The sequence below is a fragment of the Microcaecilia unicolor genome, chromosome 7 (assembly GCF_901765095.1).
Source record: "Microcaecilia unicolor chromosome 7, aMicUni1.1, whole genome shotgun sequence".
NCBI lineage: Eukaryota > Metazoa > Chordata > Amphibia > Gymnophiona > Siphonopidae > Microcaecilia > Microcaecilia unicolor.
In genome coordinates, this window is record NC_044037.1 from 216677449 (window position 1) to 216690596 (window position 13148).

The following is a 13148-nucleotide window of genomic DNA, read 5'->3' on the forward strand; positions in this document are numbered from 1 at the left end:
AAGAGACCTAGTTATTAATAATTGGGGTTAAAAGCAAAGTAACACGTCTTAACTGCTGCTGCTTGTGATATTGGGCAAGTCACCTAACCCTCCATTGCCTCAGATACAAACTTAGATTGTGAGCCCTCCAGGAACAGGGAAATACCCAGTCTACCTAAATGTATCTCACCTTGAGCTACTACTGAAAAAGGTATGAGCAAAATCTAAATAAAATAAATAAATAATGGTAGCCCATGTTGATTTCTGATGGCATAGTAACCACATAAAACATATATTCAGCGCCTTTGATTATATGTATAATGGCACAAATATACCTATTAATTTGAGTGCCAGCATTTAAATTAATATGGTCTCTGCTGCTACTAAATATTGGCCCGTTGTGAATTTCACACAGTGCATGGACTGATCTTTGTACTGCCTTATAGGACTGGGCACAATGGTATAATCGTGGGTGTTGGTCAGAAAAGCTTGAGAATATTCTGGTTAAAGGATTTGGAACTGAAAGTAAGAGGTCGGTCTCATTTCCTAGAAGGAGTTAGGAATTTAGAAAGGGAAGACGTATGCTGCCTCTCTCTAGATTCCTTTGCAGTAAACTCCCTGGTGGTGCTTCTGTCATTTTACTGTTCTAAGAAATCCAGCAGTGGAGTGAAGAATACCCCATTTTGAGGAAGTAAACCTCACTATGTCTCTCTCTCATATGAAAAAGAAGGCACTGATCTGATACAGACAGAGCAAAGATCTTTGCAGGAGTGGTGAACAGTATGTATCAGATGCCTATTCAGAGAAGGAAAAACAGGGGACTTTGGTCAGGGAATCCATCATCTATTCACATGAAACCTAATGTCCATAAGAAAAACAAGGGTGTCCCATAATACTGATACTGGCTGTATCATGTGAAAATTTTGAATCAAAACTTTAAAAGTTGTAGCTGTTTATTTTGGAATACCAGAACACTGCACAGTGCCTCCATGTCAGTGCTTCTCAACCCAGTCCTTGTGGGCACACCCAACCAGTTGGATTTTCAGAATATCCACAACCCACCAAGTTAGATGTGTACTCAGAAGGGTGGAGGCTACACATACAGCATTTTAAAGCTGTTCTTATATTGCTTATTACAGCGTTTCTGCATGCTGAAGAAAGAGTATATGGAATCTTTTGAAGACATTTTTAAAGAGCAATATGATACTATCCATCGTTTGGAAACAAACAAACTTCGAAATGTTGCCAAGATGTTTGCTCACCTTCTGTACACTGATTCAATTCCATGGAGTGTAAGTTGACAAAAATAACTTCTAGCTGCCTTGCTCACTTGAAAAAGGATTAAAAAAAAAAAAAAAAGCTCTCTGGTGTGCAATGTGAAATTGAGGGCTATTTTTACTAAGCAGCGGTAAGGCCAACGCAGGCTTTCTGGAAGTACCGCCAGGCTACCGCAGCAGCCCGGCAGTACTTCCCACTCCTAGCACGCCGTCGTTACCCGGTGGTAATTGGCAGTACCGCTCACTGCCCGGTTACCGCTAGGTTAACGTGGGAGCCCTTACCACTACCTCAGTGGGTGACGGTAAGGGCCCTACCCCCCCCCCCCCCCTGAAATGGCCATGTGACCATTTCCGGCAGGAAGGCAAGTCTTTGCTTTTACCAGCTATGGTAAAAGGGGGCCTCAGCGTGCATGTAAAACACACACCAGTGCCAGCCCCCTTTTGCCTCAGCTTGGTGAAAGGGGCCCTGACTGACTTAATTATATCTCATTTTTTCCTCTGGTACTATGAAATACAGACGGTCAGGTGGGGGCATCTAAAATACTGAGGTCTTTAGATATGACCTCAGTTTGCTAGTTAAACCAATCAAAATTAGGGCAAGTAGGACTTAGTAGCATGTGCCAGATTGATCCTGGTTTTACAGCTCTTATAGCAGTCAAGTAGGACTGAACCAGGGCAAAGTAGTGATCTTTTACAGCAGATATGTTCAGGTGAGCTCCAGAATTTAGCTTTTTCGCTTGGTAACCAGCATTTTACTAGATGTATGTGATAAATATTTTGTATGTTTACTACTTGTAGGTACTTGAGTGTATAATACTCAGTGAAGAAACCACCACATCATCCAGTAGAATTTTTGTCAAAATATTCTTCCAAGAGCTTTGTGAATATATGGGACTTCCAAAACTCAATGCCAGACTAAAGGATGAGTAAGTCAAAATTTCATACTTTGCAGGCTTTTATTTATGGATTCACACATAGATTGTTGGCTACTCTGTGGATTTGTAATTTGTTGTAATGAACACACATTCGGACATCCAAATGAAAATCGAGGGCAAGGGGGAAGACTAGCAATCTCACTTAGATTCCCAAATACACTTGAAAGCAGTTTCAGGCAAGGCTTTCTTTTGAGTGCCATACTAGCAGCAAATGTTAAAGAGGTTTCTATGATAGTCCAAAGAACAATGTGATGGGGCAGGGAATATTAAAAAAAAACATATATATAAGGGGAACGGGAGCCTAGTTATCAGTGCAAAGCATTGTGTTCCAAAGGTTTTCAGGCTCTTAAAGGTTTTCTTTTACACACTAAACAGGCTTATTATGGAGATGTAACCTAAAATCACTGTGGACCTGTGAACAAACTACTCCACAATGAGCTAAACATTTTAGCAGGCCATTTGCAATGATCTGTGAGGTTCAGTTTGTAGATCTGACCTGTTCCTGGACAGTTTTATCAGAAAGTTTTCCTGGAGGGGCAATTTTCAAAAAAACGTGTAAGAATTGAGATGTTTAGCTCATTATGTTAAAAAAAAACAAAATTGTCCATCTTAGAGTCATTTTCAAACAGGGAAAATCTGGGTTTCTCTTTCAAAAATGGCTCTAAGATGGACATATTTGCACAGAAGACGTCTAAAAAGAAGAGCCATTTTCCGAACTGACACATCCAACTTATAACACCAAAAAACAAGCACTAGAAAGTCTGGCATTGTTTTGAGAGAAATGGCCACACAGACGTCCCTGCAGATCAGAGGCACCCAGGTACAGTTCCCACCAGAACTCTATTTTGTATTGTATTTCTGTATTGTATGGCATTAACGCACACCTAACCCTTTATAAATTAATATCACAAGGTCACTTTAGCACATGGAACCTTAGGAGTGACAGCTTATGCCAGGTCAACACAGGAGTAAGTTAATCCATGCTAACACTCATGACACACCCATTCTCCAGTTAGGTGCTAAGCAATTTAGGTACAGTTTTTATAGAATAGAGCCTAGCGCTTATATGTGTAACTGGCAATTAGTGACATCATTTACCTACATATATGCTTCTATTCTATAAAGTTGTGCACACAATTAGCACCTAAATATAGGTGCCCTTTATGGACTTACCATTTAAGTGGTGAATCCTGTATATAATAAGAAAATATAATTGATAGTGATGAATGGTAAATGCACAATGGAAACAATAATGAATGTGTCTAGACTCTAAAAGGACTAATGAGAGGATAATTCTATAAGGAGCTACTTAGATTTAGGCAACAAATATGCTTGTAAATGCTGGTATTCTAATCATTTATGCACTTGTGAATATAAAGACAGACATATATGACAATCCGGCTACATACTGTTCTGTAAGTAAATGCCAGTCATTAATGACTTGTACTTTTGTAGGTGGGCATTCACATGAGCAGAGTTTGGACAGAGAATGGGCAGGGCACATATTTTATAAGTGTAAATTATAGAATACTAGTAAAAAAGGCCCGTTTCTGAGACAAATGAAACGGGCGCTAGCAAGGTTTTCCTCGGAGTGTGTATGTTTGGGAGAGTGTATGTGAGAGTGACTGTTTGAGAGTCAGAGTGAAAGTGTGAGTGTGTGAGAGAGAGAGTGAGTCTGGGTGTGAGTGTTTGTGAGAGAGTGTGTGTGTGAGAATGAGAGTGTGTGCAAGTGTGTATGTGAGACACAGTGTGATAGAGAGTGTGTGTGTGTGGCCATCCATGCTCCTCTGTCCCCTGCCCCCTCCATTCATCCCTTTCCAGCATTTCCCCTCTTTGCCTGAGGCCTGCCCTGCAATCCATATCCATCCATGCCCATCTGTCCCCTCCATTCATCCCTATCCAGCAATTCCCCTTTCCATATCATCAAGCTGATCAATCCATAGACTGGTGGGTTGTGTCCATCTACCAGCAGGTGGAGATAGAGAGCAAACTTTTGCCTCCCTATATGTGGTCATGTGCTGCCGGAAACTCCCCAGTATGTTCTCTATCTCAGCAGGTGGTGGTCACACACAGCAGCAGCTCTGGCTAGGCCTCCAAGCCTAATCCTTAGGTTTTGTTGAGGCCTGGGGTTGAGGGCTTTTTTGAGCAAGTGCAAACCTGGTGGTGCCAGGTCCCTCCTTTTCTCCCCCCTCCCGCTGGCTCCGTTAAAAAAAAAAAAAAATTTTAAACGTCTTTAAAGGCGTTATTTCGACGTTTATTTAAGCGTCTATTGCAGCTACTCACTGGGACACCAGGTCGTTACAACTCGGAGCGGACAGCAGGTAATTTTTACCTTTTTATAGCGGGCGGGGGTTCCCCGATTCTTCTCCTCGTGGCACATGGCGTCGGAGGGCGAGGGCGCAAAGGGTCGCTACCCGGGTCGCTTGAGCGCTTCTAGAGGGGATGCGGGGGTCTTAAAGCCTGATTCGCCCTTGTTGGGTGACAGTTTCGTGACCGATGAATGTCCCGGTCCTTCCTCCGGCGTGGCGGTTTTTCCCGCCATAACGCCCATCCCCCGCTCCTCGCCTCCGCCATCTTGGCCGGCCACGCGGCTCGGACGGCTTCTTCTTGGGCCGCCCTTGAGGTTGGAGACATTAATGCCATGAACGCCCTTAATTTGGGCGACGGCACAGAAGCGGCTAAAGTTAAGAGCCGTTCTTCCCGCGCGGCTCCTTCGCGGAGTTTCGCGCCGGACGCCATTTTGGATGCGCAGCATGTCTCTCCCCCGCTGTTGCGAGCACCGGTTGAGAGCGCGCCTAGGGCTCTTGCCCAGGCTGCGGGAGTGCACAGTCTGGGGGGTTTCTCCCCCGAGTTTGTTTTGCTGCTGCATCAGGCCTTCCTCATGCACAACGCTGCCCCCGCTCCCTCGTCTGGTAAAGAGGTTGAGGTTCCCAGAGGTAAACGCCCTCGGGTTGATTCCCAGGCCTTGGAGGAATTAGTCTCCTCCGATGTAGATGAGGGCAGCGTGTCTGAGGTCTCCCAACGGTCCTTTGCGGATTCCTTGGAGGAGACGGATCCCCGCTCGGATGGAGCGGATGACCCCTCTGCAGCGCGGCTTTTTCGCCCAGAGGATTTGCCCAACCTGTTGTTACAGGCCATGGACACTTTGAAGATATCCTCTCCGGAGGACGTCTCTCCCTCAGCCCCTGTTGGCTCTGCCATTATGCTGGGGACGAAGCGCCCGCCTAGAACCTTCCACGTGCATGATGCCATGCACACCTTAATTTCGGCTCAATGGGATGTCCCAGAAGCGAGCCTTAAAGTGGCTAGGGCTATGTCCCGCCTCTATCCTTTGGCTGTGAGTGAACGTGAGGCCTATCTGTGGCCTACCGTGGATTCTTTAATCACTGCGGTGACTAAGAAAACGGCATTGCCGGTGGAAGGTGGCACGGCCCTAAAGGACGCCCAAGACAGGAGATTGGAGGCGGCCTTAAGGTCGTCCTTTGAGGCGGCTGCTTTAAGTTTGCAGGCCTCAGTTTGCGGCTCCTATGTGGCCAGGGCGTGCCTGACTATGGTGCAGCGGGCTTCCCCCTCGGATCATTCCTTGAGGGCTGATTGGCCAGCCCTGGAATCGGGCTTAGCCTATTTGGCAGACTTGCTGTATGATGTCTTGAGAGCCTCAGCTAAAGGCATGGCTCAGACAGTCTCTGCGCGGCGGTGGCTTTGGCTGAAACATTGGTCTGCTGACCACGCCTCTAAATCCCGCCTGGCTAGATTGCCTTTTAAAGGCAAGCTGCTCTTTGGGGTCGAGCTGGACAGAATCGTGACCGATCTCGGCACGTCTAAGGGCAAGAAGTTACCAGAGGTCAGGGCTCGGGCTAGTACTCGTCCCGGTACCTTCAGAGGACGGTTGCAGGAAGCCCGTCGGTACCGCCCGGGCAAGTCGGGCTCTGCCCCCTCTTCCTTCAAGAGGAATTTCTCCCCCAAGCAGCATTCCTTTCGCAGAGACCGCCGTCCCGGAGGTGCTCCCTCCGGTCCTCCCCCAGGGTCTCGTACCCAATGACGGGGTCTTGGTCCACGCCCCAGTGCAGATTGGAGGACGGCTGTCCTCGTTTCTGGGCGAGTGGACCACAATAACTTCAGACGCGTGGGTGCTGGAAGTCATCAGAGACGGCTACAAACTAGAATTCTGCCGACCCTTAAAAGACGGGTTTGTACTCTCTCCCTGCAAGTCTCCGGTCAAAGCTGTGGCAGTGCAGCAGACCTTGGACAATCTGATCCGCCTGGGCGCGGTCGTTCCGGTGCCAGAAAGTCAGCTTGGCAAGGGACGTTACTCCATTTACTTTGTGGTACCAAAGAAAGGAGGTTCTGTCCGGCCTATCCTCGACCTCAAAGGGGTCAATCGGGCCTTGAAAGTGCGGCACTTTCGCATGGAGACTCTCCGCTCTGTTATAGCGGCAGTGAAGGCAGGAGAGTTCCTGGCATCCTTGGACATCAAGGAAGCGTACCTGCATATTCCCATCTGGCCTCCTCATCAACGCTTTCTGCGTTTTGCAGTCCTGGGACGACACTTCCAGTTCAGAGCCCTCCCGTTCGGGTTGGCTACTGCTCCGCGGACCTTTTCCAAAGTAATGGTGGTCATCGCGGCCTTCCTACGAAAGGAAGGGGTACAAGTCCATCCTTATCTGGACGACTGGTTGATCCGAGCCCCCTCTTATGCAGAGTGCGTCAAAGCTGTGGACCGGGTAGTTGCTCTTTTGAGCTCCCTGGGATGGATCATCAACTGGGAGAAGAGCCAGCTGCGCCCGACTCAGTCCCTGGAGTACCTGGGAGTTCGATTCGACACCCAAGTGGGCAGAGTGTTCCTGCCAGACAATCGGATTGTCAAACTTCAGGCTCAGGTGGACCAGTTCCTAGTAGCCTCTCCCCTTCGGGCTTGGGACTATGTGCAGCTGTTGGGCTCTATGACGGCCACGATGGAAGTTGTGCCCTGGGCCAGGGCTCATATGAGACCGCTTCAACACTCTTTGCTGCAGCGCTGGACTCCGATGTCGGAGGATTATGCTGTGCGCCTTCCCTTGGACCCAGCAGTGCGCAAGGCGCTGAGCTGGTGGATGCAGACAGACAAGTTGTCTGCGGGAATGCCTCTGGTGACCCCAGAGTGGATTGTCGTCACGACGGACGCCTCGTTGTCGGGCTGGGGAGCCCACTGCTTGGGAAGGACAGCGCAGGGGCTCTGGTCTCCTGCAGAGGCAAAGTGGTCTATCAACCTCCTGGAACTCAGAGCCATTCGGTTGGCGCTTTTGGAGTTCATCCCGGTACTGGTGTTGAAGCCTGTACGGGTCCTGTCGGACAATGCCACGGCTGTGGCCTATGTCAACCGCCAGGGAGGTACCAAGAGCGCCCCTCTAGCCAAGGAGGCTATGAATCTTTGCCAGTGGGCGGAAGTGAACCTGGAGCAGCTTTCAGCGGCCCACATTGCCGGAGTCATGAATGTCAAGGCGGACTTTCTCAGTCGCCATACCTTGGAGCCCGGAGAGTGGCAGCTATCTGCTCAGGCGTTCTTGGACATCACGAAGCGCTGGGGCCAGCCGAGCCTAGATCTGATGGCGTCATCGGCCAATTGCCAAGTGCCGCGCTTTTTCAGCAGAGGACGGGACCCTCGATCCCTGGGAGTAGATGCTCTTCTCCAACAGTGGCCGACACAAGAGCTTCTCTATGTGTTCCCGCCCTGGCCCATGTTGGGCAGGGTGCTAGACCGGGTGGCAAAGCATCCCGGCAGGGTAATCCTGGTGGGTCCGGATTGGCCCAGGCGTCCCTGGTATGCGGACTTGATCAGGCTCTCAGTCGACGATCCTCTGCGGCTGACAGTGGAGCAGGGCCTGTTACATCAGGGTCCCGTGGTGATGGAGGATCCCTCCCCCTTTGGTCTTACGGCCTGGCTATTGAGCGGCAGCGTCTGAGGAAGAAGGGCTTCTCAGACAAGGTTATCGCCACTATGCTAAGAGCGAGGAAGCGCTCTACTTCTACTGCTTACGCCAGGGTTTGGCGTATCTTTGCAGCGTGGTGTGAAGCAGGCTCTCTTTCTCCCTTCACGGCTCCAATTTCTTCAGTGTTGGCGTTCCTGCAAGAAGGTCTGGAGAAAGGCCTGTCGCTCAGTCCAGGTAGCGGCTCTGGCTTGCTTCAGGGGCCGCCTGAAGGGTGCTTCCCTGGCTTCGCAGCCAGATGTGGTGCGCTTTCTCAAGGGAGTTAATCACCTGCGCCCTCCTCTGCACTCAGTGGTGCCTGCGTGGAATCTCAACCTGGTGCTAAGAGCATTGCAGAAGCCGCCTTTTGAAACCCTTGTCGAGGGCATCTCTGAAAGACCTGACGTTGAAAACAGTCTTTTTGGTGGCTATCACTTCAGCCAGAAGAGTTTCCGAGCTCCAGGCGCTCTCATGTCGAGAGCCTTTTCTGCAGTTCACTGAGGCAGGAGTGACTATTCGCACAGTGCCTTCCTTCCTGCCCAAGATTGTTTCTCGCTTCCATGTGAATCAGCAGCTCTGTCTCCCTTCCTTTCGTAGGGAGGACTACCCAGAGGAGTACTCTGCTCTTAAATATCTGGATGTGAGACGAGTCATCATCAGATACTTGGAAGTGACCAATGATTTCCGGAAATCGGATCATCTGTTTTGTCCTGTTTGCAGGTCCTCGTAAGGGTCTGCAGGCTGCTAAGCCTACAGTGGCAAGATGGGTCAAGGAAGCCATTGCAGCGGCTTATGTGGCCGCGGGGAAGGTGCCGCCTATCCAGCTGAAGGCTCACTCCACGAGAGCTCAGGCGGCCTCGATGGCAGAGGCCGGATCCGTCTCCTTGGAAGAGATATGCAAGGCGGCAACTTGGGCTTCGGCTCATACATTCTCCAAGCATTACCGTTTGACTGTGGCTGCACGGGCGGAGGCCCGGTTTGGAGCTTCAGTGTTGAGGTCAGGGATTTCAATGTCCCGCCCTGGGTGAGTACTGCTTCGTACATCCCACCAGTCTATGGATTGATCAGCTTGATGATATGGAAGGTAAAATTATGTATAATCATACCTGATAATTTTCTTTCCATTAATCATAGCTGATCAATCCATAGCCCCTCCCAGATATCTGTACTGTTTTTATTCTGGTTGCATTTCAGGTTCAAGTTTAGTCTTCAGTTACTTCAGAAAGACTTCGTGTTCAAGTTTTTTCACTTGGATTCTTCAAGAGTTAAGACGAGTTTGTGTTACAGTGAGCTGCTGCATTCCTCTCCCCTCCGTTTTACGGGGCTGGATTGAGACTTAAAATTCTGCCGGCACTCCCTCCCGCTTCGTGCGGCTGTAGGGCAGCTTTGTACCCCTCCTGCTTCGGCGGTGTTAGGGTCAGTCAGCTCCTCCCGCGGTTGCGGTTGCAGGATAAGCCAGATCCCCCCGCATCGGCGGGTGTGGTGTCCCTCCCCCGCTCCGCGGGGATGAGCTGGACGGATTCCCCTCCCCCACTTGTGTGGGGATGAGCTGGGTTAATTCCCCTCCCCCGTTTCGGCGGTGGTGAGCTGGGCAGAGTGTCCCTTCGTGTGTGTAATTCTCTAAGTGCTGAGTCCTGCGGATGGAGCTTTGATATCGACATACTGAGGAGTTTCCGGCAGCACATGACCACATATAGGGAGGCAAAAGTTTGCTCTCTATCTCCACCTGCTGGTAGATGGACACAACCCACCAGTCTATGGATTGATCAGCTATGATTAATGGAAAGAAAATTATCAGGTATGATTATACATAATTTTACCTTCCCTGAGCCCTGCCGTCCCAATCCATGGCCATCCATGTTACTCTGTCACCTGCCCCCTCCATTCATCCCTATCCAGCATTTCCCCTCTCTGCCTGAGGCCTGCCCTGCAATCCATGCTCCTCTGTCCCCTGTCCCCTGCATTCATCCCTTTCCAGCATTTCCCCTCTCTGCCTGAGGCCTGTCCTGCAATCCATATCCATCCATGGCCATCTGTCCCCTTCATTCATCCCTATCCATCAATTCCCCTTTCCCTGAGCCCTGCCCTCCCAATCCATGGCCATCCATGTTACTCTGTCCCCTGCCCCCTCCATTCATCCCTTTCCAGCATTTCCCCTCTGTGCCTGAGGCCTGCCCTGCAATCCATATCCATCCATGCCCATCTGTCCCCTCCATTCATCCGTATCCAGCAATTTCCCTTTCCCTGAGCCCTGCCGTCCCAATCCATGGCCATCCATGTTACTCTGTCACCTGCCCCCTCCATTCATCCCTATCCAGCATTTCCCCTCTCTGCCTGAGGCCTGTCCTGTAATCCATATCCATCCATGCCCATCTGTCCCCTCCATTCATCCCTATCCAGCAATTCCCCTCTCCCTGAGTCCTGCCCTTCCAATCCATGCTCATCTGTCACCTGGCCCCTCCATTTTTCCCTATCCAGCATTTCCCCTCTCTGCCTGAGGCCTGCCCTGCAATCCATATCCATCCATGCCCATCTGTCCCCTCCATTCATCCCTATCCAGCAATTCCCCTCTCCCTGAGTCCTGCCCTTCCAATCCATGACCATCCATGCTCATCTGTCACCTGGCCCCTCCATTTTTCCCTATCCAGCATTTCCCCTCTCTGCCTGAGGCCTGCCCTGCAATCCATATCCATCCATGCCCATCTGTCCCCTCCATTCATCCCTATCCAGCAATTCCCCTCTCCCTGAGTCCTGCCCTTCCAATCCATGCCCATCCATGCTCATCTGTCACCTGGCCCCTCCATTTTTCCCTATCCAGCATTTCCCCTCTCTGCCTGAGGCCTGCCCTGCAATCCATATCCATCCATGCCCATCTGTCCCCTCCATTCATCCCTATCCAGCAATTCCCCTCTCCCTGAGTCCTGCCCTTCCAATCCATGCCCATCCATGCTCATCTGTCACCTGGCCCCTCCATTTTTCCCTATCCAGCATTTCCCCTCTCTGCCTGAGGCCTGCCCTGCAATCCATATCCATCCATGCCCATCTGTCCCTTTCATTCATCCCTATCCAGCAATTCCCCTTTCCCTGAGCCCTGCCGTCCCAATCCATGGCCATCCATGTTACTCTGTCACCTGCCCCCCTCCATTCATCCCTATCCAGCATTTCCCCTCTCTGCCTGAGGCCTGCCCTGCAATCCATGCTCCTCTGTCCCCTGCCGCCTCCATTCATCCTTTTCCAGCAAGTCCCCTCTCTCCCTTCCATGACCCCCCCTCGCATCCATGCTCCTCTCTCTCCCATGTCCCAGCCTGGCCCGCCCTCTTCTCCTCCCCCCCTTCGCATCCAGGCCCCCCCCTTCGCATCCATGCATCCGTTTTTTGTTTTTTTTTTTCTTCTTTTAAAATTTACCTCCGTGGCGGTTCCAGCAGCGAAGCGTCAGGGAAGGAGGCGGCGCTCCCGACGTCTAGGTTTCCCTTCGCTGTGTTCCGCCTTCTTTTGACGTCATCCTTAAGAACTTGAAGGTGGAACACAGCGAAGGGAAACCTAGACGTCGGGAGCGCCGCCTCCTTCCCTGACGCTTCGCTGCCGAGCGATGCGGTTGGTTGAGTGTCATTGCTCCGCCCTCGACGTCATCACGTTTGACGCGTGGGCGGGGCAGACACAATGCGATCTCACCCCCTTCACTTTTGGCTAAAAGAGGCTTCATAGAACGTTGGAGGTGCGTTTTATATAGAGAGATGCTTTACATGTATACTTTTCACAGTCTAGATGGAAGCATTTACACCAGCTCTATAGTTGACGATTACGTGCTCGAATGTAAAAACATATGCGCATGTTTGACTGATTATGCTATTATTCTATAAAGAAAATTAGGCACTTGTTTAACAGAATAGGCTCTAAGTAGGCAGGTTCTTATAGACATGCCTCTAAACAGGGCCGTACCAACACGGTAAGCGAGGTAAGCATGGCAGGAGGGCGCCATCCTCTGGGGGGCGCCCCGCCGCACCATGCTTACCTCACCCTCTTCTCCCCAGATCCTTTTTTTTGTTTAAATTTACCTCTGTCCGGTGGCAGCGTAGCGTTAGTGAGAAGGAGGCGACGCTCCCCCGCCCCGACGTGTCAGTCTTCCCTTTGCTCAGTTCCGCCTTCTTCTGACATCAGAAATGACGTCAGAAGAAGGCGGGAACTGAGCAAAGGGAAGACTGACACGTCAGGGTGGGGGAGCGCCGCCTCCTCACTAAAGCTAAGCTGCCACCGGTCAGAGGTAAATTTAAACAAAAAGAAAATGATCTGGGGAGAAGAGGGCGGGTAGTGTAGTGATAGTTTTGGGGGGGGGGCAGCGGGTAGTGTAGCGATCGTTTTCGGGGGGCGGGCGTGGGGCCAACTACAGGGGGGCGCCGGAGACCCTAGGCACGGCCCTGCCTCTAAATACCTAGATAGTAATGCTAAACATTATTTAGTAATATGAATTACTTTAAATTGTAAAAACAAAAAACTTGACACCGTATAGCTGTGCTTCGTGTGCTAGATCTGTGGTTATTTTCGATAGACATCTACAAAGCAGATGTGAACATTACTTTTGAGCATAACCCTAAAATTTCTTAATTGAGTATCTTAACATTAGTTTATAATCCTTGTGTGCTTTAATAGTTTGAAATACAATTCTTTTTTTTGTTTGTTTGTTTTATTAGAACGCTGCAGCCTTTCTTTGAAGGTTTGCTACCTCGTGATAGCCCAAGAAACACTCGATTTGCCATCAATTTCTTCACATCTATTGGACTTGGTGGACTGACGTGAGCACCTTTTTTTTTTTTTTTACAAACTTAGAGCCCTGTTTACTAAGCTACACTATAGGACCGCTAGTATTAGAGATGTCCATAGGAATATATGGGTGTCTCTAAGGTTTAGTTTGCGCTAGTTTTAACGTGCACTAAAAAATGCTAGCACACCTTAGTAAACAGGGCCCTTAGCTTACATTAGTACTAACACAGAAACGCATATAAATTTAAGCTATC

At 50.0% G+C, this 13148-nt stretch overlaps 1 protein-coding gene across 2 annotated transcripts in view; it reads left to right on the forward strand.

The window, feature by feature from the left end:
• CWC22 (CWC22 spliceosome associated protein homolog) overlaps positions 1–13148 on the forward strand; it is a 201057-nt gene that overhangs the window by 164744 nt on the left and 23165 nt on the right. For both annotated transcript variants that reach the window (XM_030210141.1, XM_030210142.1), the window contains exons 16-18: positions 1119–1271; positions 2055–2182; positions 12825–12926. In XM_030210141.1, coding sequence (XP_030066001.1) covers positions 1119–1271; positions 2055–2182; positions 12825–12926 — 383 coding nt within the window. The remainder of the gene's footprint in view (positions 1–1118; positions 1272–2054; positions 2183–12824; positions 12927–13148) is intronic.